This window comes from Pongo abelii, chromosome 23 (genome assembly GCF_028885655.2).
Source record: "Pongo abelii isolate AG06213 chromosome 23, NHGRI_mPonAbe1-v2.0_pri, whole genome shotgun sequence".
Taxonomy (NCBI): Eukaryota; Metazoa; Chordata; class Mammalia; order Primates; family Hominidae; genus Pongo; species Pongo abelii.
Window position 1 is genome coordinate 35476965 of NC_085929.1, and position 21697 is coordinate 35498661.

Sequence of the window (21697 nt, forward strand, 5' to 3'; positions counted from 1 at the left end):
GGAATTTTTGCAGAATAGAATAGTAGATTCTAACACAGACTCTGGGTTCTAATCCTGACCTGGGTGGATTCTAGCTTTGTGATCTTGGGCTAGTGACTTCGTTTTCTTGTGACATGGGCCTGACACTGACCAGCATTCCAGGTGATCATGAAGGTTCCATGAGAAGATCCAAGGTATACCCTTTGTCAGTCTGTCAGGCACAGTGTTAGGTGTGAGCTGGAATATTACTGTGCTAGACAGGTCAGAAAATTGAAAGACAAAGTAAAATGAGCAAATCTGGAAGATGCTTAGGCTTAGGAACTCTGGAGGTGGTTCTGTCCCAATAACTCCAACTGTCTAGATAGGCTGCTTTTCTTATAAACCACATACCCCATGGTGAGGTTCAGGATCCAGTAAAGGAGGGGATAGCAGAGCTTTGCCCCTTTGCTGCCACACCTGTCAGTCATGAGTCCCAGGTGTCTTCCTTTCTACTCATGCCTATTTGGGATACCCAGGGACAGCCAGCACCTCAGAGATGCACAATATCTTGGGGTATACCTGGCCCTCTCTCCATACCCCTAGGCCTCCCATCCTCACTAGCACAAGGCCTCAGCCTTCCCTGGGTGGAGGCATGAGTGTGTTTGCCCTCCTCCGACTACAGGAAAGACGCCTGCCTCTGTGCGTGCCCACTCCCTTAACACTGAGGACTGTGGTTGGGGCTGACTGCTGGCAGTTTCCTTCTCCCTAGAACACATGGGTGGGCCCTGCGTCTAGGGAATTGAGCCCTAATTGGAGGTGGGGAGGAGAGTGGGGAAGGGCACTGGCATGCTGTGCAGAGCTCCTTGGTCTGTGCTGGACTCTGCAGGAGGACACACCTGCGAGGCTGAAGGCAGACCTGTGTCCCCTCTCTTCCTGACCAGGAGCTGCGGGTCATCCCCTGTACTCACCGGTTTCACAGGAAGTGCGTGGACCCCTGGCTGCTGCAGCACCACACCTGCCCCCACTGTCGGCACAACATCATAGGTAACTGTCACCTGCCTCAGCCATTGCTGAAGAGTCAAGTTAGAGAATGCTGTCCCTACCAAGTGCCTAGCTAGAGTGTGACACACACTGCAGGCTTGGGAGCACGCAGAACCACCGCGGCACTGCCCTCTGGACTTGGAGGCCTGGCAGCCCTGGGTTTTGGAGGTTGTCTGCACGACCCTTAGGAGAGCTTGGCATTAAGAATCACCCTGAGTTCAAGTTTGGGCTTCACATTAAGCAGCTTCCTGACCTCGGGCAAGACATCTGGCCTCTCCCAGGCCTGAGGCCCCTAATCTCTTTAGTGGCAATGACAGTAATGGTGTTTGCCCACGCCTCGTACAATGGGGGTGTTCCTAGGACCACGAGAGACGATGAGTGTGCAGAGGCCAGCTTGGGCTGTTGCTCCTGCATCACTGTCATTAAACAGGGATGGCGGGACACTGGCATCTTTGAATCCGATTCTTTTCTGCAGACTCCTGTGGTGCCCTGTCAGGCAGAGCAGTGGGGAGTTGGGAGCGGGGCCCTTACAGGAGATGGGCCATTTCACACAGATAGGCAGGTCAGCCTCTGCCGCTGCAGCTGAGTTTGGGGGCAGGGTTGTGAGAATGGGCACCTTGGCAGGTGACCAAGTCTGCTGCTTCAGCCTTTGCCCGTTTTAAAAATCCCTTTAGCCTCTGACACCAGTATACTCAGCCCTGCCTACTCTGTTTCCTCCACTTGTCTCCAGAACAAAAGGGAAACCCAAGCGCGGTGTGTGTGGAGACCAGCAACCTCTCACGTGGTCGGCAGCAGAGGGTGACCCTGCCGGTGCATTACCCCGGCCGCGTGCACAGGACCAACGCCATCCCAGCCTACCCTACAAGGACAAGCATGGACTCCCACGGCAACCCCGTCACCTTGCTGACCGTGGACCGGCACGGGGAGCAGAGCCTCTATTCCCCGCAGACCCCCGCCTACATCCGCAGCTACCCACCCCTCCACCTGGACCACAGCCTGGCCGCTCACCGCTGCGGCCTGGAGCACCGGGCCTACTCCCCAGCCCACCCCTTCCGCAGGCCCAAGTTGAGCGGCCGCAGCTTCTCCAAGGCAGCTTGCTTCTCCCAGTATGAGACCATGTACCAGCACTACTACTTCCAGGGCCTCAGCTACCCGGAGCAGGAGGGGCAGTCCCCACCTAGCCTCGCGCCCCGGGGCCCGGCCCGTGCCTTTCCTCCGAGCGGCAGTGGCAGCCTGCTCTTCCCCACCGTGGTGCACGTGGCCCCGCCCTCCCACCTGGAGAGCGGCAGCACGTCCAGCTTCAGCTGCTATCACGGCCACCGCTCGGTGTGCAGTGGCTACCTGGCCGACTGCCCGGGCAGCGACAGCAGCAGCAGCAGCAGCTCCGGCCAGTGCCACTGTTCCTCCAGTGACTCTGTGGTAGACTGCACTGAGGTCAGCAACCAGGGCGTGTACGGGAGCTGCTCCACCTTCCGCAGCTCCCTCAGCAGCGACTATGACCCCTTCATCTACCGCAGCCGGAGCCCCTGTCGTGCCAGTGAGGCGGGGGGCTCGGGCCGGGGACCTGCCCTGTGCTTCGAAGGCTCCCCGCCTCCCGAGGAGCTCCCGGCGGTGCACAGTCATGGTGCTGGACGGAACGAGCCTTGGCCGGGCCCTGCCTCTCCCTCGGGGGATCAGGTGTCCACCTGCAGCCTGGAGATGAACTACAGCAGCAACTCCTCCCTGGAGCACAGAGGGCCCAATAGCTCTACCTCAGAAGTGGGGCTCGAGGCTTCTCCTGGGGCCGCCCCTGACCTCAGGAGGACCTGGAAGGGGGGCCACGAGTTGCCGTCATGTGCCTGCTGCTGCGAGCCTCAGCCCTCCCCACCCGGGCCTAACGCCGGAGCAGCTGGCAGCAGCACCTTGTTCCTGGGGCCCCACCTCTACGAGGGCTCTGGCCCGGCAGGTGGGGAGCCCCAGTCAGGAAGCTCCCAGGGCCTGTACAGCCTTCACCTCGACCATTTGCCCAGGACAGATGGGGTGAAATACGAGGGCCTGCCCTGCTGCTTCTATGAAGAGAAGCAGGTGGCCCGCGGGGGCGGAGGGGGCAGCGGCTGCTACACTGAGGACTACTCGGTGAGTGTGCAGTACACGCTCACCGAGGAGCCCCCGCCCGGCTGCTACCCCGGGGCCCGGGACCTGAGCCAGCGCATCCCCATCATTCCAGAGGATGTGGACTGTGACCTGGGCCTGCCCTCGGACTGCCAAGGGACCCACGGCCTCGGCTCCTGGGGTGGGACGCGGGGCCCGGACACCCCACGGCCCCACAGGGGCCTGGGAGCAACCCGGGAAGAGGAGCGGGCTCTGTGCTGCCAGGCTAGGGCCCTGCTGCGGCCTGGCTTCCCTCCGGAGGAGGCGGGTACTGCCAGGGCCAGCTTCCCTAGTGCCCTCCAGGACACTCAGGAGTCCAATGCCACGGCCACTGAGGCTGCAGGTGAGAGCAGAAAATGGCAGTAGGTCAGAGCAGGAGTTTCCATCAGGGTCGTCTTGTCGTCTTCTGTCTTAGGCATTTTCTGAATGACTTCTTTTGTGCCCTTGGCTTTAAACACCATCTGAGGCTGAAGATTTCCAAGGGTTATTCCTCAGCCTGGCCCTCCCTTGTTCAGACCCATTGAGCCCTCTGCTTCCATGACCTCGGGATCTCTCCCCCAAGATGCCTGCAGCCTGTCATGTCCACAGCAGTGCTCTCATTTCCCCCTCTGCCCTGCTCCCCATCCACATGCTCACACCAAAAACCTAGCACCAGCTGGGGGTAGTGGCTCATGCCTGTAATCTTGGCTCACCCAACCACTTTGGGAGGCCGAGGCCGTGGATCACTTGAGGCCAGGAGTTGGAGACCAGCCTGGCCAACATGGCAAAACCATGGAGTCTGTTCATGACTCCGCATGGCTGGGATATTATGTAGGAGCCAATTCATAAACATTCTCGTTACTCAGTACAAAAATTAGCCAGGGGTGGTGGCGGGTGCCTGTAGTTGCAGCTACTCAGGATGCTGAGGCAGGAGAATCACTTGAACCTGGTTGGCAGAGGTTGCAGTGAGCCAAGATCAAGCTACTGCACTCCAGCCTGGGTGACAGAGCAAGACTCTGTCTTTAAAAAAAAAAAAAAAAAAAAAAAAAAGGCGGGACCCAGTGGCTCATGCCTGTAATCCCTGCACTTTGGGAGGCCAAGGCGGGTGAATCACTTGAGTTCAGGAGTTCGAGACCAGGTTGGCCAATATGGTGAAACCCCATCTCTACTAAAATACAAAAAAATTAGCTGGGCGTAGCGGGCATCTGTAATCCCAGCTACTCGGGAGGCTGAGGCAGGAGAATCGCCTGAACCTGGGAGGTGGAGGTTGCAGTGAGCCGCGATTGCACCACTACACTCCAACCTGAGCGACAGAGCGAGACTCCATCTCAAAAAAAAAAAAAAAAAAACAACCTAGGCCCCATCCTTGTGCCCACCCTGCCCCTTGCACTTCAGCCTCCTGGGCTTCTCAGCCTGTCTGTGAAGGACCCCAGTTGCTTGTTTTTGCCTCAGTCCATGAAAATGAATTCCCAGAAAATGAAACTTAGCAAAAGACATGTGTAAGATACAAGTCCAGATATTTTATTATTAGATTCAACAGACATCAGATTGCTACAAGTTTTCCAAACATGCTGTCTCAGTAATAAACTGTGGAGTCTAGCAACTCTGAGTAGCACTGCAACAAGATCTACCGGCGAAGTACATCCCAAATGTATCTACTTCTCTGCACCCCCACTGCTATCCCCTCAGTCCAGTCTCATTTTCCTCTCTTCGGGACAGAGGCAATAACCTCTGACTGACCTGCGTCACTGGTCTTGCCTTCTATTCCACTTGGAACCAGAGTGGCCTTTTTTGAAACATAAGTTGATGTCTTTGTGCTAGAAAACCCTTCAATGACTTGCCATTACCTTTAAAATCTTAAAAATGTTGGCCGGGCGTAGTGACTCACGCCTGTAATCCCAGCATTTTGGGAGGCTGAGGCACGCAGATCACCAGGTAAAGAGATCGAGACCATCCTGGCCAACATGGCGAAACCCCGTCTCTAATAAAAATACGAAAATTAGCTGGGCATGGTGGGGCGTGCCTGTAGTTCCACCTACCCGGGAGGCTGAGGCAGGAGAATTGCTTGAACCCGGGATGCGGATGTTGCAGTGAGCTGAGATTGCCCCATTGTACTCCAGCCTGGCAACAGAGCGAGACTCCATCTCAAAAAAAAAAAAAACATGTTAACTCCTGGCTGAGTGCTTTGGAAGGCCAAGGCAGGAGGAGCACTTGAGGCCAGGAGTTGGAGACCAGCCTGGGGAACATAGAATGAACCTATCTCTTAAAAAAAAATTTTTTTTTAATTTTTTTTTTAATTAGCTGGGCATGGTGACACATGCCATTAGTCCCAGATACTCAGGAGGCTGAGCCCAAGAGATTGGCTACTCACTTGAGCCCAAGAGATTGAGACTGTAGTCATGATCTCACCACTGCACTTCAGCCTAGGCAACACAGCAAGATGCTGTCTCAAAAATAATAATAATAAATGTTAGCATCTCACTCAGTTCTGTGTGATCCAGCTCCTGCCAACCCATCAGATGAGCTCCTGGTTCACTCCTTGCTTGCTGCTTTCACCCCCTGTGGCCCCTGTCCCGTTCTTCCCATGTGCCAAGCTCATTCCAGCCCCCAGACCTCTCCGCTACTTTTCTCCTCCAGATCTTAGGTTAAGCGACACTCCAGCCCCCTCTGAGATCACCTACACACCTTCTGTTCACTTCTGTCATCCTGTTGCTAAATTACTTTGTCTCAAGGTTTGTAAGCTCTGTGGGGGAGTCCTCTCTACTGCTTTTCCCAGAGCCTGACGCACACTGGGCACCCAGTTAACATCTCTAATATATTGGGTTTTCATGCTACCTGAGGGCTTCTAGAAAGCTCTGTACATCCAAATGAGAGGCTGGCTCTCCAGGAGGCACCTGTGCTTTCAGCACAAATGGAGCCCCTCTGGGAACAGGAACCTGCTTCAGCCCTTTAGCATACACAGGCCTGCCGCATGCTGGGGACAGGGCCGCCTGGTCCTGTGTGGTGCCAGCTCCCTCCCCTGATGATTGTTCTCTCTCTTTCCCAGGACCGAGATCTCACTCAGCAGACAGCAGCAGCACAGGAGCCTGAGCTCAGGAGGAACTCTTACCTGGAAATTGGGAACTGTATGGAGACTCCAAACTGACTTCTTTCAAAAAACAAAAAAAAATTTTTTAGCTTTGACAAACACACAAAAGTGGTAATAAAGAGAGCCCTCCTTGTCAACCCAAAATGTGAGCCCACTGTGGCAAAACCACCCCCTAACCCATTAACAAATCAACAGACAAAATTCTCCGAGTCCTTTGCCTCTTTTGATAACATGTTGTTGTTCTGTTTTGTAAAGTGTGTGTGCTTGGGGTTCCGAGGTGTGGGATTGAGTTCTCTGCTTTGTTTTTTTTTAAGATATTGTATGTAAATGTAAAATGTTATTTAAATATATATTTTAAAGAACCCTAACCGCCAACTTTTGCTGAAAAAGAAAAAAAAAAAAATCACTGCTGCATTAAATGAACCACATCATGTGTAGATACTGTTGTCTCCCTGAAGGGAGCTCAGGCCTTTGAAAAGCTCAGGGCTTCACCTGCCTTAGAAAATGAACCAGAAACTTGAAGTAAAGCTAGTTGATAGGGGTACAGGCTCTGAGGAGCAGTGCAAAGCTGCCTCTTTCTTTCTCGTGGCAAATCCCAATGTACACGATTTCAGGTCTCAGACGCCATGCCTCTCCAGCCCATGCCTTTAGGCAGGTGATGGCAGCAGCTAGGAATAGGGTGTACATGATCCGCAGCCCTGCGGAGCCAGGTCAAGCCGCTGCTATGAAAGCTCCAGGGTGACGGGGACGATTCTGCCCAGTGTCCTCAATCTGTCCCCTCGGGTCATGGTCCCAAGTGAAATGACAGAGTCCACAGCCCTGGTCTTGGCTGAGGTCCAGGTCATAGTAAGGGCATGTTCTTGGGGCCCTCGACCTGAACTCTGACCCTCGGGGCAGGGAAGAGGAGGTTGTCCCCTTTGGTTGTCCTGGCTTTGGAGTCCTTTGCAAAAATATTTTGGGCCCCCTGCCACCACTGGCTGCAGAAATGGCTCGACGGGGTGTGTGGGGACAGACACCCAGAAGGAATGTACTTTTGTGGCCTTGGTGTCCGATGGGGCTGGGGGAGAGTGCTCTCCACTGACCCAGCAGCACACCGATGTGCAGCGCGCATGCATCTGTGCATCTGTGTAGGGACAGCCACACCCCTTGGCTGCTGCTTCCTTGGGCTGCCTTTCTGGGGGCGTGTGCCTGGACCTACGAGGTCTGCACTGAGCTCCATTTGAATGATACCTTTCCTATCCCATTTCCCCACGGAAGCACCGCTTCAGGGTTATTCAGTCCTCTGCCTCATGGCTGAAATTGCTCATCTCGTCTGCAGATGTCTACTATCCTGTCTACCTAATGCACTATTATGTATTGATTCTCCATGAGACAGAGAGAGAGAGAGACTATCAGATAGTTTACACCCAAAGGGTAGGTTTTTGTATATTTTTCCAGCCTTTTTTATTAAGGGGAAGGGGAGAGTTTAAAAACCCAAACCGTTGTGGTTTTAAGGTGTTTCATTTTTAAAAGGGAGAGAGAATCTATTTAAAGCTATTTCAGATCAGGGATTGTCATCCTTTTTTGTCCAATGTATTCCTTGTTCTTTAAAAAAAATTTTTTTAGAGGAAACTAATATTAGTCCTTGTGTTCACTAACTCTTCTGGTCACTTGTATTTATTTATTCATTCATTCATCAGATATTTGTTAGCATCTGAAAGAACTGGCCCATTGGGTCTGAAAGCTCGCTTGAGAATAGAAAACTTGAGACCTGGCCCCCTGTGGGTAGGAGAACAAGGACCACCTGGGTTGCCAGGTGATTCTCCAGTCTTGAACAAGTCTCCACCTGGGTTCTCCATTCTTGAACGCGAATCTCACTCTTAGAATGTTTTTCTTAACCTCAGCGTATGATGAGGAAATTTACTTATCTGTAGCTAGGATTTGACGAATTCCAACATCAAATGATCAAAACATTTACCATTGAGGCTTCACTGGTGAGATCCATGCTCCATCCTCGGATGCAGTCCCTTGGGGGCTGCTCCTCGGACTGCGCCCCGCACACCTGTTATCGAGGGTGTGAGAAGCGCCTAAGCTGTTGACATGTGATCTGGGACGCCTTCATTTCTCAGGCCAGGAGTAGCAGCTGCTAAGGACAGCAGCTTGCATTGCATGGTTTTAGGGAAGCGGGGTCTGGCTTTTAATATGAACTGCAAAAAGCAGCTTCTCACTGAGATTTTTTTGTTGTTTGTGGGGGGTTTTTTGTTTTGTTTTGTTTTTAATGCCTTTGAGTGCATATTTTCTTCCTCGTCTGAAACCGAACTCCCAAAGTGGCTTTCTTTAGCCCTGGCTGGAAAACCACCTCTCAATAGCCTTAAGCAATAAATAGATGAGTAGAGAATGTGGCTTCCACTGGGCTTATTAAAATAAGTGTGTCTAGTTTTCACTTGAACAAGTGATAGCCGCAGATGGCAAAAGAAACCCATTTAATTTTTGTAGCTTACAGGTGGCAGAAACAAAAATGCAATTTTAAAACCAAATCCCAACCATTGTCTTTTTTTTTTTTTTTTTTTTTTTGAGATGGAGTTTTGCTCTTCACCCAGGCTGGAGTGCAATGGCGCGATCTCAGTTCACTGCAACCTCTGCCTCCTAGGTCCAAGTGATTATTCTGCCTCAGCCTCCCAAGTAGCTGGGATTACAGGCATGCGCCACCACACCCGGCTAATTTTGTATTTTTGGTAGAGATGGGGTTTCTCCACGTTGGTCAGGCTGGTCTTGAATTCCCGACCTCAGGTGATCTGCCCACCTCGGCCTCCCAAAGTGCTGGGATTACAGGCGTGAGCCACCGTGCCCGCCCAGCAATACCAACCATTGTCTTTTAAATTTGTGTTGGCTTCTCAGACAGGGAGATCACTGGAATAAAATAACCAATGGTCTTATTTTGTCACACGTAAATCAAAAGAAATGTCCTCTTTGAAGTTGTAAGACTCCACCAATGACAGACACCCTTTTCGGTGCACTCTGAGTGGTGTGTGGTGGTTTTATAGCCATGGAAACTAGGAGTATCTCACTTTCCACTGAGAACCCCTGCCCCCAATCCCTCTAAGTTGGGGTGTGGCAGTTGGGCAGGGTCAAGTGACCCAGCCCTGGGTGTAGGACAGCCATATACAGTGAAGAGTTCTAGAACCAGCTAAAAATGGAAGTTTGGGTGTTTACCAACAAGGTACCTCTTTATGGATGCAGCCCCAGTAAGCTGGCTTTAACTCTCAGCTCCTTCCCCGTCTCCTCCTAATCCAAGCCCTTTTATAAAATAAAGCCCCATCTGTCCCACTGCTCACATACTTATGTGCTGCTAGTCTCTACTCGAAGTTCGTGCAGGACTAATGCTTTTAAAATGAGTTCTAAAAAATAATTACTAATCGAGAATGTTATTCTTTAAACAGAACTGCCTTTTTCTACTCTTTGTGTAAACTCTTTCTATTGTGTTGGTCTAACGAGGCACTATTTTAAAATTTTTTAATTTTTCCCATAGCACTTAAAAGAGATTTTGTAAAGACTTTGCTGTAAAGATTTTGTAATAAAATGGTCTAAGGGCTCTTTTTCCAACATTACCATTTTTAAAAAATGTTTTAAAAGCTAGAAAACAACTTATGTATATTCTGTATATGTATAGCAGCACATTTCATTTATGGAAATATGTTCTCAGAATATTTATTTACTAATATATTTATCTTAAGCCATGTCTTATGTTGAGAGTGTGACATTGTTGGAATAATCATTGAAAATGACTAACACAAGACCCTGTAAATACATGATAATTGCACACAGATTTTACATATTTGCAGACCAAAAATGATTTAAAACAAGTTGTAGTCTTCTATGGTTTTGTAACAAATTGTACAAATGACTGTAAAAAAAATACAATTTTATCAAGTATGTGTTATATGTTGTCATTGGTCTGTTCAGTTAAAGTCTACAGATTCAACAAGGGGAGGTTTGCATGGGGCAGTACTTTTAACTTCTACTTGTCCTTGGAAGCAGTCATATAACTTTCTCTCCCGTTAATATAGAGTCCAGGTTATTGGGGGTTTAGGCAGTGTCACAGGAGAGCATCTGTTATAAGGTGTGTGGGTTTACATCCTTGTGAGAATGGTAGGCTTTCTGCTCAGCCCTATGTAGAAAGAGCTAGGGAAAGTGATAGTGATCGAGCCTAGGGGTCCACTTTTTATTTTTTATTTATTTATTTATTTGTTTGTTTGTTTATTTATTTTTGAGACAGAGTCTCACTCTGTCTCCCAGGCTGGAGTGCAGCGGCGCAATCTGGGCTCACTGCAAACTCCGCCTCCCGGGTTCAAGCCATTCTCCTGCCTCAGCCTCCTGAGTAGCTGGGACTACAGGTGCCCCCCACCATGCCCGGCTAATTTTTTTTTTTTTTTTTTTTTTTTTTTTTGTATTTTTAGTAGAGACGGGGTTTCACCATGTTAGCCAGGATGGTCTCGATCTCCTGACCTCGTGATCCGCCCACTTTGGCCTCCCAAAGTGCTGGGATTACAGGCATGAGCCACCGTGCCCGGCCATCCACTGTATAAAAATAAGGAACAATATGGCCAGGCATGGGAGCTCATACCTATAATCCCAACTATTCAGGAGGTTGAGTCAGGAGGATCTCCTGAGGCAGGAGTTGGAGACCAGCCTCAGCAACATAGACCCCATCTCTCTACCGAGAAAAAAAAAGCTATACATGTTGGGGTCCACATGTAGTCTTAGCTACTCAGGAGGCTGAGGCAGGAGGATTGCTTCAGCCCAGGAAGTCGAGACTGCAGTGAGCTATGATCATGCCACTGCACTCCAGCCTGGGCGACAGAGCTGTCTCAAAAGAAAGAAAAGGAAGGGAAAGAAGGAAGGAAATAAGGAACCATAGCCTGAATATAAAACATCTGCTTTATCTGTCAGGACTTTTCCTACCTGGAAGACTAAGAGACCCTCAAGGCCTTGGAGGAAAAATACTCCAAGCATCTACCCTTCAAAATTACCTAATCATGAGTGGAGAGGGACCCTTGGTCTTGAGCAAATCTGGTACCTCTTTGTTTCCCCTGAGAGGGTGTCGCTAATTTGTAAAGCACTATGCGATGACATGGAATGTGCAAAGTTGTGTTTATTTTTCAGATCTCTAGCAGAGAATACTCTAATCCCAAGAGTTCCTGTTCCTATTTTTTGCTCTTTAACTTGGGCCATTTCTTGAGTACAGCCTCCTCGTGGACACCCAGCCGCTTCCTGCTGGGGAACCGGTCCCTCTGAGCACCTTCAGAGATGGCACCCTGACTGCACAGAGCCTCCCAGAGCTTCTGTTTAATGGCCTTGCCCAGCTCCAGGCTGTACCTCTTGGGGGTCCCTGAAGGATTCCACAGCATTGGCTCCACCACAGCGTGGTACAGAGCCTGGTAACCCTCTGTCGGGAGACCGTGGATGGTTAGTGTGTCCTCTGACAACTGCTGTCTCTTTTGGGTTTCAGGAAGCAACACTTGGCCCTTCCAGGCTGCTGTCCCACTGTCCTGGGGTAGCGCTTGGGTGGCAGCCACATGTTCAGCATATCTGTCCTCAAGATCTTGGCGGACTGTTAGTTTTTTCTCCTTTGAACTTTCTTTACTCTAGCCAGGAAGAAAGCAGAGAAGTCAAAGCTAAAACTTGAGAGGGGAGCTCAGAATAATTATCTGGGATTCGTGTCCCAGAGTCTTGGTTACAGCAACAACCAACATTTGTCTAGCATGTTCTAGTTTACTGAATTCCTTTATGTACATACCACTGCATGTGTTCCCCATAACCCTGTGAGGTCAGCAGGAGACAGCTTTATAGGCAAAGAAATTGGAATTGGTTTGCCCAAGGCCACACAGCTAGAAGGTTAATAACAGCTGTCATCTATTGAATTCCACGCAAGATCCTAATTATTTACCCTCTGCCAGGCTCTGTTCAAAAGCCTTTTGCATGTATTATTTAACATTCATGAAGCCCTATGAGGGAAGGGCCGTTATCCCCCATTTAATATGATAATATCAAGGCACAAAGAAATTAAGCCCGAGGTCGTCCTCAATTATAGACAGAGTTGGGATTTGAACCCTGATGGCCTAGCTCCAGGTTACACTGAGCTCTGCTGGCCACCACGGGGTAACAGACCTGGATTCCAATCAGGCCTTCGTAGGCCAAGTTCTCCATGTGGACGCTCACAATCCAGATCCATAGCTGACCACTGGTGTGTGCGTGTGTGTGTGTGTGCACAAGCATGCACTACCCATATCCTAGCCTTCCTTCTCACCCTTATTTTTCCTTCATGTCAAGTCTGTGCTTATGAAAGCCACCTCATCTTTCTCTAGAACTAAGCATAGTGGAAATGATAAATAGCATGACCCCAAAATCTGGGGCATTCTTCCCCTCTGTCATGCTACACCTCCTCCCCACATTCTGTCTTCAACTTTAGGATTTCCTTCACTTGGTGTAGATCTTTTTTTCTTTTCTTTTCTTTTCTTTTTTTTTTCTCTTTTTTTTTTTTTTTTGAGACAGGGTCTTGCTCTGTTGCCCAATCAGGAATGCAGTAGTGCAGTCATGGCTCACTGCAGCCTCAACCTCCTGGGTTCAAGTAATCCTCCCTCCTTAGCCTCCCAAGTAGCTGGGATCACAGGCGTGTGCATCATGCCTGGCTTTTTTTTTTTTTTTTTAGTAGAGATGAGGTCTCCCTATGTTGCCCAGGCTGGTGTTGAACTCTCTGAGCTCAAGTGATCCTCCCTGCTTGGCCTCCCAAAGTGCTGAGATTACAGGCGGTAGCCGCACGCCATATAATCTCAACCGTTAAGTGTTCTCTGGCTTTACCTTTTCCCTCCCCTCGCCCGTCACATTTTCCCCACCACTGGTCCTCGTCTACCTCTCTGATGCCTCCTGCAGGCCTCCTGTGCCCTGCTGGCCGCTTGCTCTTGGAACTGATGGAGTTTCTTTTCCTGGCCTGCTGGGTGGCTTTCATCACTGAATCGTCCTTGTGCTTTAATCTCTTCGAGAGTTTTCCTTCTCCAAACTTGCGTGGTGCTGGGCAGCACTTATTCTTCAGTTGCCGCCTGAGTACAAGCTTAACCAGAGAGAAGGAACTGGCAATTAATGGGTTCCTTACAACTTCCCAAGAGGAAGTGGTAGCTGGTGCTGGGGCGTTAATGTTCTGCTTTGCACACGTTCTGGCCATCCAGATGTTGGTGAGAGCCGGTGAGTCCACATAGCAGTCCTGAAGCCTGGTATTTAATAAGATGGACTGTCGGAGTCCATAGATAGGGATGCTGGGGTCTCGTCTCACATTGATTGGGTGCTAGAATTATAAGGAGGGAGAAATGAATTTTAAAAGGACCGTTTTCAGCGGAGAATAAAAGGTCTACTTTGAAGGCAAAATTTTAACATCTTTTTATAGGCCATTCCTTCCACCCAGTTCTTAGAAATTTACTATGTGTCCTCTCCTGTTCACCAAAGCCTTTTATACCAAGTAGGGAGGAGATAGTCACTCCACAAGGTTACAGTAATATTCAGGCTCTCAAAGAACATAGCATGCCGGGGCAGGAAGTCGGGGGTCAGGGAGGGTTCACAAGGAATTGAAGACAATTCCTGCCTGCTGGAAAGATATGGAAGGCAGGCTCACTCAAGACTTCCATATGAGCTGTAGACACTCAACCATGCTGCAACACAGACATGACAGCCGGTAAGTTCTGCCAAACCCTGAATACGCTTTACACTTTCTTTTTTTTGTGTGGGGGGGACGGATTTTAGCTCTTGTTGCCCAGGCTGGAGTGCAATGGCGTGATCTTGGCTCACCACAACCTCCGCCTCCCGGGTTCAAGGGGTTCTCCTGCCTCAGCCTCCGAAGTAGTTGAGATTACAGGCATGCACCACCGTGCCCAGCTGATTTTGTATTTTTAGTAGAGATGGGGTTTCTCCATGTTGGTCAGGCTGGTCTCGAACTCCCAACCTCAGATGATCCGCCCGCCTCAGCCTCCCAAAGTGCTGGGATTACAAGCGTGAACCACCATGTTCGGCTGAACACACTTTCTAACCAACTGCCATGCGCCAAGAAGAGCTCATTCACAGGGAAATCAATACACTCTGGGGACCATAAAAGCAACACGAAAATGTTAATGCTGCCGGCCTCCATTTCCTGGGACCAACTAAGAGCAGCAGAACAATTTGGATAGATTAGAATCACATATTTAAAGAGAGCTGGATTTCTAAGAAATGTCATCTATAGAAATAAAATCACCTTACCATATTTCAGTTGCCTTAAATTTTATTTTCGCTAGCTTAGTAGGGGGAAGAAATGTGTATTTTCTCTTTCCTTTTTCTCTCTCTTTTTTTTTTGTTTTGTTTTGTTTTAATATTTCTAGTCACCTGTCTTTCTCTGCCTTAGTCACATATGGGCAAGTTGCTGTTTGTTTAGATTTGGGCTCAATGCAGGCAGCTTTGAGCCATTATCTCTAGTATTTGTGATGTCACTTTGGTTTGTGATGTGGGTGTGGGTGGGTGTTACATCATCAGATTTTATACTTAAATTATGTGGGAAGAAGTTCTATATGGTTTTGCTTCTAGCCTCAGAAACTTCTGAAGTCCTCATTTCCCCCAAAATGGCTTGGGTGAATTTTGAAGATCTTCATGTTCTTAAGAAGTATGCTTTGCAGGAAATGTAGTCAAATATGCAGACCAGATTTGGGGATACGGGTGGTGAGATGCATCCCTACATGTGCAAAAGTGCCCTCCTTCATGTTCATAAAGGAGGCACTGTTAAGTTCTCAGAATAGCTGCCAAGGTTAGGGACCAGGAATGAAAGAACACGTTCCTGCAGCCCTGGGCACCTTTCCCTGCGTGTCTCTCCCGGGAAGACAACATGGTTTCTGGAATGTGGTTTTATTTTACATCCCATGGCAAATGCAGTAATTAGAGCTGTTAGCAGTGTCAAGGGCTTGAAAGGAGAACAAAGCCGCCTCTTCCTGGGAACTCTTGGGCAATGCCTCACTCCTTATCAGGTGCTCCTCCTGTTGGTGGGTTTGATTCTTTTATTTGTAAAATGTCTCGGGAGCCTCCCTCCCGAGGGGGAGGCGAGTGAAATGATGGAAAAACAGAGTATGAATCTGGCAGGGGCTCCTGGAATCGCATGTGTTGCCTGCTTGAGTTTTTAAGTGTTGTCCCTGGAGTGAATCAAAGCCTGCAGGCGGACCGCACCACAGGCTGTGGTGGAACCACCTCCAGGCCTATGGCAGCTGGACCCACAGACACTTGGGAGGACAATTGCTCCCTTTCAGTGGTGAGCCCTGGCCTCACCTCCTAAGAGCTGGGTCGGTTTTAGAGCAGGGCTTTGGAAAGGGTTTTTCTTTGGGAAGAGTTTGCGAATGTCTGGAGACTGGGCAGGCAAGCGTCTTTTCAAAGCTGGTCAATCTTGGAAAAATGGCACCGGGCTCCTGGGCTACCTGGAAATTACCATCTGTCTTTACTCTGCAAAGCAGGGACAGGAGGGAAATGTCAAGCAAAAAAAAGGCATAATAGGAGTAGGTCATCTGTTTCTCTTTTCTCCTTCCCCATCTTGAGTTTGGCTTTCCTGCACCTCATCTTTCCACACACTCATCTGTTAGATTTACTTTGCTAGGTCTTTTACTCAGTGACTCTGCTTGGTCTTTTACTCACTCTGTCCCCCAGGCTGGAGTGCAGTGGCGCAATCTCGGCTCACTGCAACCTCCGCTTCCTGGGGTTCAAGCAATTCTCGTGCGTCAGCCACCCAAGATGCTGGGATTACAGGCGCGCACCACCAAGCCCAGCTAATTTTTGTATTTTTAGTAGAGATGAGTTTTCACCATGTTGGCCCAGCTCGTCTCAAACTCCTGGCCTCAAGTGATCCACCCACCTTGGCCTCCAAAAGTGCTGGGATTACAGGCGTGAGCCTGTGCTCAGCCTCAATCTCCTTCTTCCCGCACAGAGCTGTTCACATGGGCAGCACCTGATACATACTCTTCAAGTTCTATCAAATTCTGCCTTCTCTGCCTTCATTGTAACTCACTTCAATTGACTATGCCACAACCGGTAACCCTCAGCTTTCCTTAGAACTAACCCAGGGTACTTTGTTCTAAGCTATTTCTCCTATGTCAAGAAAACTAATATTTATTGAATGCTTCCTGAAGGCCAAGCACTGTTCTAGCCACTTTATTAGCATCATGTCATGAAATGCTACCAACCGTCCTATGAGTTTGAGTACTGTTCCCTGTTTTACAGATAAAGAAACTGAGGCACAAGTTGCTCAAGTATCATGCCTCAAGTAACCAACAAAGGCTGAACCCAACCAAAGTCTATACTGCCCTTGTTTTTGTTTTTGTTTTTGAGACGGAGTTTCACTCTTGTCACCCAGGCTGGAGTGCAGTGGCACGATCTCGGCTCACTGCAACCTCCACCTCCCGGGTTCAAGGGATTCTCCTGCCTCAGCCTCCCAAGTAGCTGGGATTATAGGCACGCACTACCATGCCGGGCTAATTTTTGTATTTTTAGTAGAGATGGGGTTTCACCATGTTGGCCAGGCTAGTCTCGAACTCTTGACCTCAGTCGATCCACCCGCCTCGGCCTCCTAAAGTGCTAGGAATACAGGTGTGAATCACCACACCCAGCCCTACTGCCCCTGTTCTTAAACACTCACAGTTATCACCGTGATGCCTGGCCTGTCTGTTGGTCAGCCCATCCATCTACCATACCCGGGCCCAGTTCTAGTCCTGTCCTTGTCATGAGACTTTCTCTAGGCTCAGGAGGGAGTCTGCCTGCGTTGGCATCCCAGATCCATCTTTCATTAGGCAAATGAATTCATACCACTGAACCTGAATTTCCTCAGCTGTGAAATGGGGCTAGTCATAGTGCCTACCTAAGGATTATTGTGAGGATGAAGTGGGACAATGCATCTAAAATACTTGGCATGGCTCCTGGTGTATAGTAAGCACTCAATAAATATTTGCTTTTTTGTGTTTTTGTTTTTGTTTCAAGACAGGGTCTCAGTCTGTCACCCAGGCTGGAGTGCAGTGGTGTGATCATGGCTCATGGGAGCCTCGACCTCCTGGGCTCAAGCAATCCTCTCACTTTGGCCTCCCGAGTAGCTGGGATCACAGGCTTGTTTTTGCCCAGAGATTTTTTTTTTTTTTTTGTAGAGATGAGGTCTCCCTATGTTGCTCAGCTTAGTCTGGAACTCCTGGTCTCGAGTGATGCTCCTTGGCTTCCCGAAGTGCTGGGACTACAGCTGTGAACCAACACACCTATCCCATGTGAAAGTTATTTTTTACTTATTTATTTTTTTGAGATGGAGTCTCAATCTGTCACCCAGGCTGGAGTGCAATGGCACATTCTCAGCTCACTGCAACCTCCGCCTCCTGAGTTCAAGCAATTCTCCTGCCTCAGCCTCCCAAGTAGCTGGGATTACAGGTGTCCACCACCACACCCAGCTAATTTTTGTATTTTTAGCAGAGATGGGGTTTCACCATGTTGGCCAGGCTGGTCTCGAACTCCTGACCTCGTGATCTACCAGCCTTCACCTCCCAAAGTGCTGGGATTTCAGGTGTGAGCCACTGCGCCTGACCATGTGAATGTTATTAATATTATGTTCCATTTACTCATCTGACCCTTTCTTGAGCTGCTGTTGCTCATGGTCTAAGTGATGTAATGCAACATTTGATATGATCTTTGTCTCAGGTCTTTCATGTACATCAGTCTGGCTTATGGCCGGTGCAGTGGCTTGCACCTATAATCCCAGCACTTTGGGAGGCTGAGGCAGAAGGATCACTTGAATCCAGGAGTTCAAGATGAGCCTGGGCAACAAAGCAAGACCCCATCTCTACAAAAAAGAAAAAGAACAAAGAAAAAAAATCTAGTGTATGAGGCCAAGCAATGAGCCTCTTGGAAGTAGGGAATGTTTCTGATCTGACTTGGGTATCAGACTTTCATGATCCATCTTCATTATATATTTGTCAGATCGATTGACCTCACAGAAGTGTTGAATGTAGAGGAGCTACATCCTCTGGTTATGGGAGTTGTTCAGAATATTCTATGCTTTGTTAAACGGAAAGGGAAGCAGGTAGCTGAAGATAAGATAAGGAAGTGGTTAGTCTTTAACAGAGATTGTCCCATCAAAGGTTGTTTAGAATTTTAAAGTCAGGATAGAATGACTATTTGGTCCAGGGTACTAAAACCATGGCAAGAGTTTCCATCATGGGTGCCAGCACTTGATCCAGGGAACTCGGGGTTGAAGCGGTAGGGCTTCCATGTTGCTGAAAGACCTCTTCCTTAGTTTGATTCTCCCATGAAGCTTTTTTATTCTGCTGAGCTCAGTCTCACTAACCTTTATTTTCCACCCATCATTTGGAGCTGTGCTTCCTGACATATCTAAACCACCGCTTCTATTTGCAAACACATCTGTCCTTCTCTGATGTTTAGCCAAACTTTCCTCACAGTATTTTTAGCTCCTATAATCTTCCTTCTTCCTTTTTTTTTTTTTTTTTTTTTTGTCTTTCCTTTACTACTACCTTTCTTCTTTGTAGCTTCTCTTAGCTCTTATTCTCCTTCTGGTGGATCAGCTAATAAAGAAGAAATTGAGTCAATTTCTGTTAATTCTTGTCTTCTGCCTTTATGGCCCCGCCCCGTCCATGCAATTCTAGTGGAATTTAGTTGCTTTTAATTTCCTCAGATGTTTTTGTTTTAACACCCAAGCAGTTAACTTCCATACCCATGTGGGAACATATCTGAGGTTCATGATGCAGAAGAGAAACACTTTGGATGGGAAAGAATTGGAAAAGATTCCTGAACTGTGATGCAAACTCGGAGGACCAATGATTTGGACCACATGTGCTGAATATGCACCAATCGTGGGCCAAGTATGCGAAATAATGGCGTCCTGTGTGCCTTCCCACCAGTTCTCACCTGACTCCCGCAGATGTCCCACACTTCCTCCTTTCTTTCTTTCTTTTCTTTTTTTTTTTTTTTTTGAGATGGAGTCTCGCTCTGCTGCCCAGGGTGGAGTGCAGTGGCACGATCTTGGCTCACTGCAACCTCCGCCTCCTGGGTTCAAGCAATTCTCCTGCCTCAGCCTACCGAGTAACTGGGATTACAGGCACTCACCACCATGCCTGGCTAATTTTTGTATTTTTAGTAGAGACAGGGTTTCACCATGACAGCCAGGCTGGTCTTGAACTCCTGACCTCAGGTGATCCACCTGCCTCGGCCTCCCAAAGTGCTGGGATTACAGGTGGGAGCCACCATGCCCAGTCAACGCCTCCTCAATGCTAACCCAAACCCTACTGTGAGTCTTCAGAGGCGCCCACATGGATGCCCCACAGACACCTCTAACTCATTATGTTCAAGACCAGAGTCTTTCTCTTCCTTCACCCCCATCAGAACAAGCAAATGACTGCCTCTGTTGAATTTCCCATCACTAGTTTTCTGAGCCAGAATCCTGGGAGACTCAGTAATGATACAGCGCAGCCTCAAGCCCGAGGCTGAAGCAAAATTGGGAATACAGATCCTATCTTCATTTAACGTTGGGACAGTCCATTCATAATGGATTTTTTTGCATTCATTTAGATGTTAAAAAATTATTTTAAAATATTGCATTAAATACTATTTATTACATATATTTATTAGATGTATAAAATATCTATTAAATAATATTTATCCTGATTACCAGATTTTTTATTGTGTTTTCTAAAAATCCTCTTAAACTCTGTGCCTGAGGCACATACTTCACTTGCCTCATTCCAATTCCAGCTCTGGACCACTCAGTATTTGGTGACAGAAACCTATTATTTTATTTTTTATTAATTATTATTATTAATTTTCTTTCTTCTTTTCTTTTTTTTTTTTTTTTTTTGAGACAGACTCTTGCTTTCTCGCCCAGGCTAGAGTGCAGTGACACGATCTCGGCTCACTGCAACTTCCATCACCAGGGTTCAATTGATTCTCCTGCGTTAGCCTCCCAAGTAGCTGGGATTACAGGCATGAGCCACCACGCCCGGCTAATGTTTGTATTTTTAGCAGAAATGGGGTTTTGCCATATTGGCCAGGCTGGACTCGAACTTCTGACCTCAGGTGATCTGCCAGCATCGGACTCCCAAAGTACTGAGATTACAAGCATGAGCCACCGTGCCCAGCCTATTATTATTAATTTTAGAGACAGGGTCTGGCTTTCTTGTTGCCCAGGCTGGATTGCAGTGGCTCTGTCCTCGTTCACTGTAACCTCAAAATACTGAGTTCAAGAGATCCTCCCACCTCAGCTTCCCGAGGTGCTGGGATTACAAATGTGAGCCACCACACCTGGCCTAATGACAGAACAAGGAGGCATCAGGTACAGTAGCAAGCATCTGTAGCCCCAGCTACTGAGTCTGAGGTGAGAGGATTGCTGGAGCCCAGGAATTCGAGGCTGTAGTGTGCCATGATTGTGAATAGTCACTGTACTCCAATCTGGGCAACATATCATACCCTGTCTTTTTTTTTTTTTTTGTGAGACAGAGTCTCACTCTTGCCTGGGTTGGAGGACAGTGGCACTATCTATGCTCACTACAACTTCTGCCTCCTGGGTTCAAGCAATTCTCCTGCCTCAGCCTCCCAAGTAGCTGACATTGTAGGCGCATGCCCCAACACCTGGCTAATTTTTGTTTTTTTTGTTTTTGTTTTTGTTTTACAGATGGGGGTTTCACCATGTTGGCCAGGCTGGTCTCAAACTCCTAACCTCAAGTGATCCACCCGCTTCAGCCTCCCAAAGTGCTGGGATTACAGGCATGAGCCACCCTGCCCGAGCTCAAGACCGTGTCTTTAAATTTCTTTTTTTTTTGAGACGGAGTCTCGCTCTGTTGCCCAAGCTAGAGTGCAGTAGCACGATCTTGGCTCACTGCAACCTCTGCCTCTTGGGTTCACACCGTTCTCCTGCCTCAGCCTCCTGAGTAGCTGGGACTACAGGCACCTGCCACCATGCCCGGCTAATGTTTTGTATTTTTAGTAGAGACGGGGTTTCACCGTGTTAGCCAGGATAGTCTCGATCTCCTGACCTTGTGATCTGCCCACCTTGGCCTCCCAAAGTGCTGGGATTACAGGCTTGAGCCACCGCGCCTGGCAAGACCCTGTCTTTAAAACAAAAATGACAAGGAGGTGGCTCAGCCTGGTACATTTTTTTTTTTTTGGAGACGGAGTCTCAGTCTGTCGCCCAGGCTGGAGTGCAGTGATGCGATCTCGGCTCACTGCAACCTCTGCCTCCTGGGTTAAAGCGATTCTCTTGCCTCAGTCTCCCAAGTACCTGAGACTACAGGCACCCGCCACTACGCCCAGCTAGTTTTTTTATTTTTGTAGACTTGGGGTTTCACTATGTTGGTCAGGCTGGTCTTGAACTCCTGACCTTGTGATCCACTTGCCTCGGCCCCAAAGTGCTGGGATTACAGGTGTGAGCCACTGCGCCTGGCCCAGCCTGGTACTTATGAGGGTAAGACTAGGGTTCCACTGCCT

The 21697-nt window shown here is 48.7% G+C and overlaps 2 protein-coding genes across 12 annotated transcripts in view; one reads left to right on the forward strand and one right to left on the reverse strand.

Annotated features, from left to right (window-relative positions):
* Nucleotides 1-6628, forward strand: part of ZNRF3 (zinc and ring finger 3) — a 257576-nt gene extending 250948 nt beyond the window's left edge. For 8 of the 9 annotated variants that reach the window (XM_024239982.3, XM_054543271.2, XM_024239980.3 and 5 more), the window contains 3 exons: nucleotides 900-1002; nucleotides 1730-3472; nucleotides 6155-6628. In XM_024239982.3, the coding sequence (XP_024095750.3) occupies nucleotides 900-1002; nucleotides 1730-3472; nucleotides 6155-6198 (1890 nt within the window). In that variant the 3' untranslated portion in view covers nucleotides 6199-6628. The remainder of the gene's footprint in view (nucleotides 1-899; nucleotides 1003-1729; nucleotides 3473-6154) is intronic. The other variant, XM_063722830.1, reaches the window with a different exon arrangement.
* Nucleotides 6629-11308: 4680 nt separating this feature from the next.
* C23H22orf31 (chromosome 23 C22orf31 homolog) lies at nucleotides 11309-14675 on the reverse strand. Of its 3 annotated transcripts, none has more exons than XM_054543275.2 (3): nucleotides 14582-14675; nucleotides 13086-13514; nucleotides 11309-11820 (listed from the first exon to the last, which is right to left on the reverse strand). In XM_054543275.2, exons 2-3 carry the CDS (start codon nucleotides 13392-13394, stop codon nucleotides 11380-11382), a joined length of 750 nt encoding a protein of 249 aa, XP_054399250.2. In that variant the 5' UTR covers nucleotides 13395-13514; nucleotides 14582-14675; the 3' UTR covers nucleotides 11309-11379. The 3 variants fall into 3 exon arrangements, with proteins under 3 accessions (XP_054399250.2, XP_002831021.3, XP_054399249.2); XM_002830975.3 differs by having other exon boundaries at nucleotides 14459-14673; XM_054543274.2 differs by lacking the exon at nucleotides 14582-14675 and adding an exon at nucleotides 14012-14295.
* Nucleotides 14676-21697: the final 7022 nt, after the last annotated feature.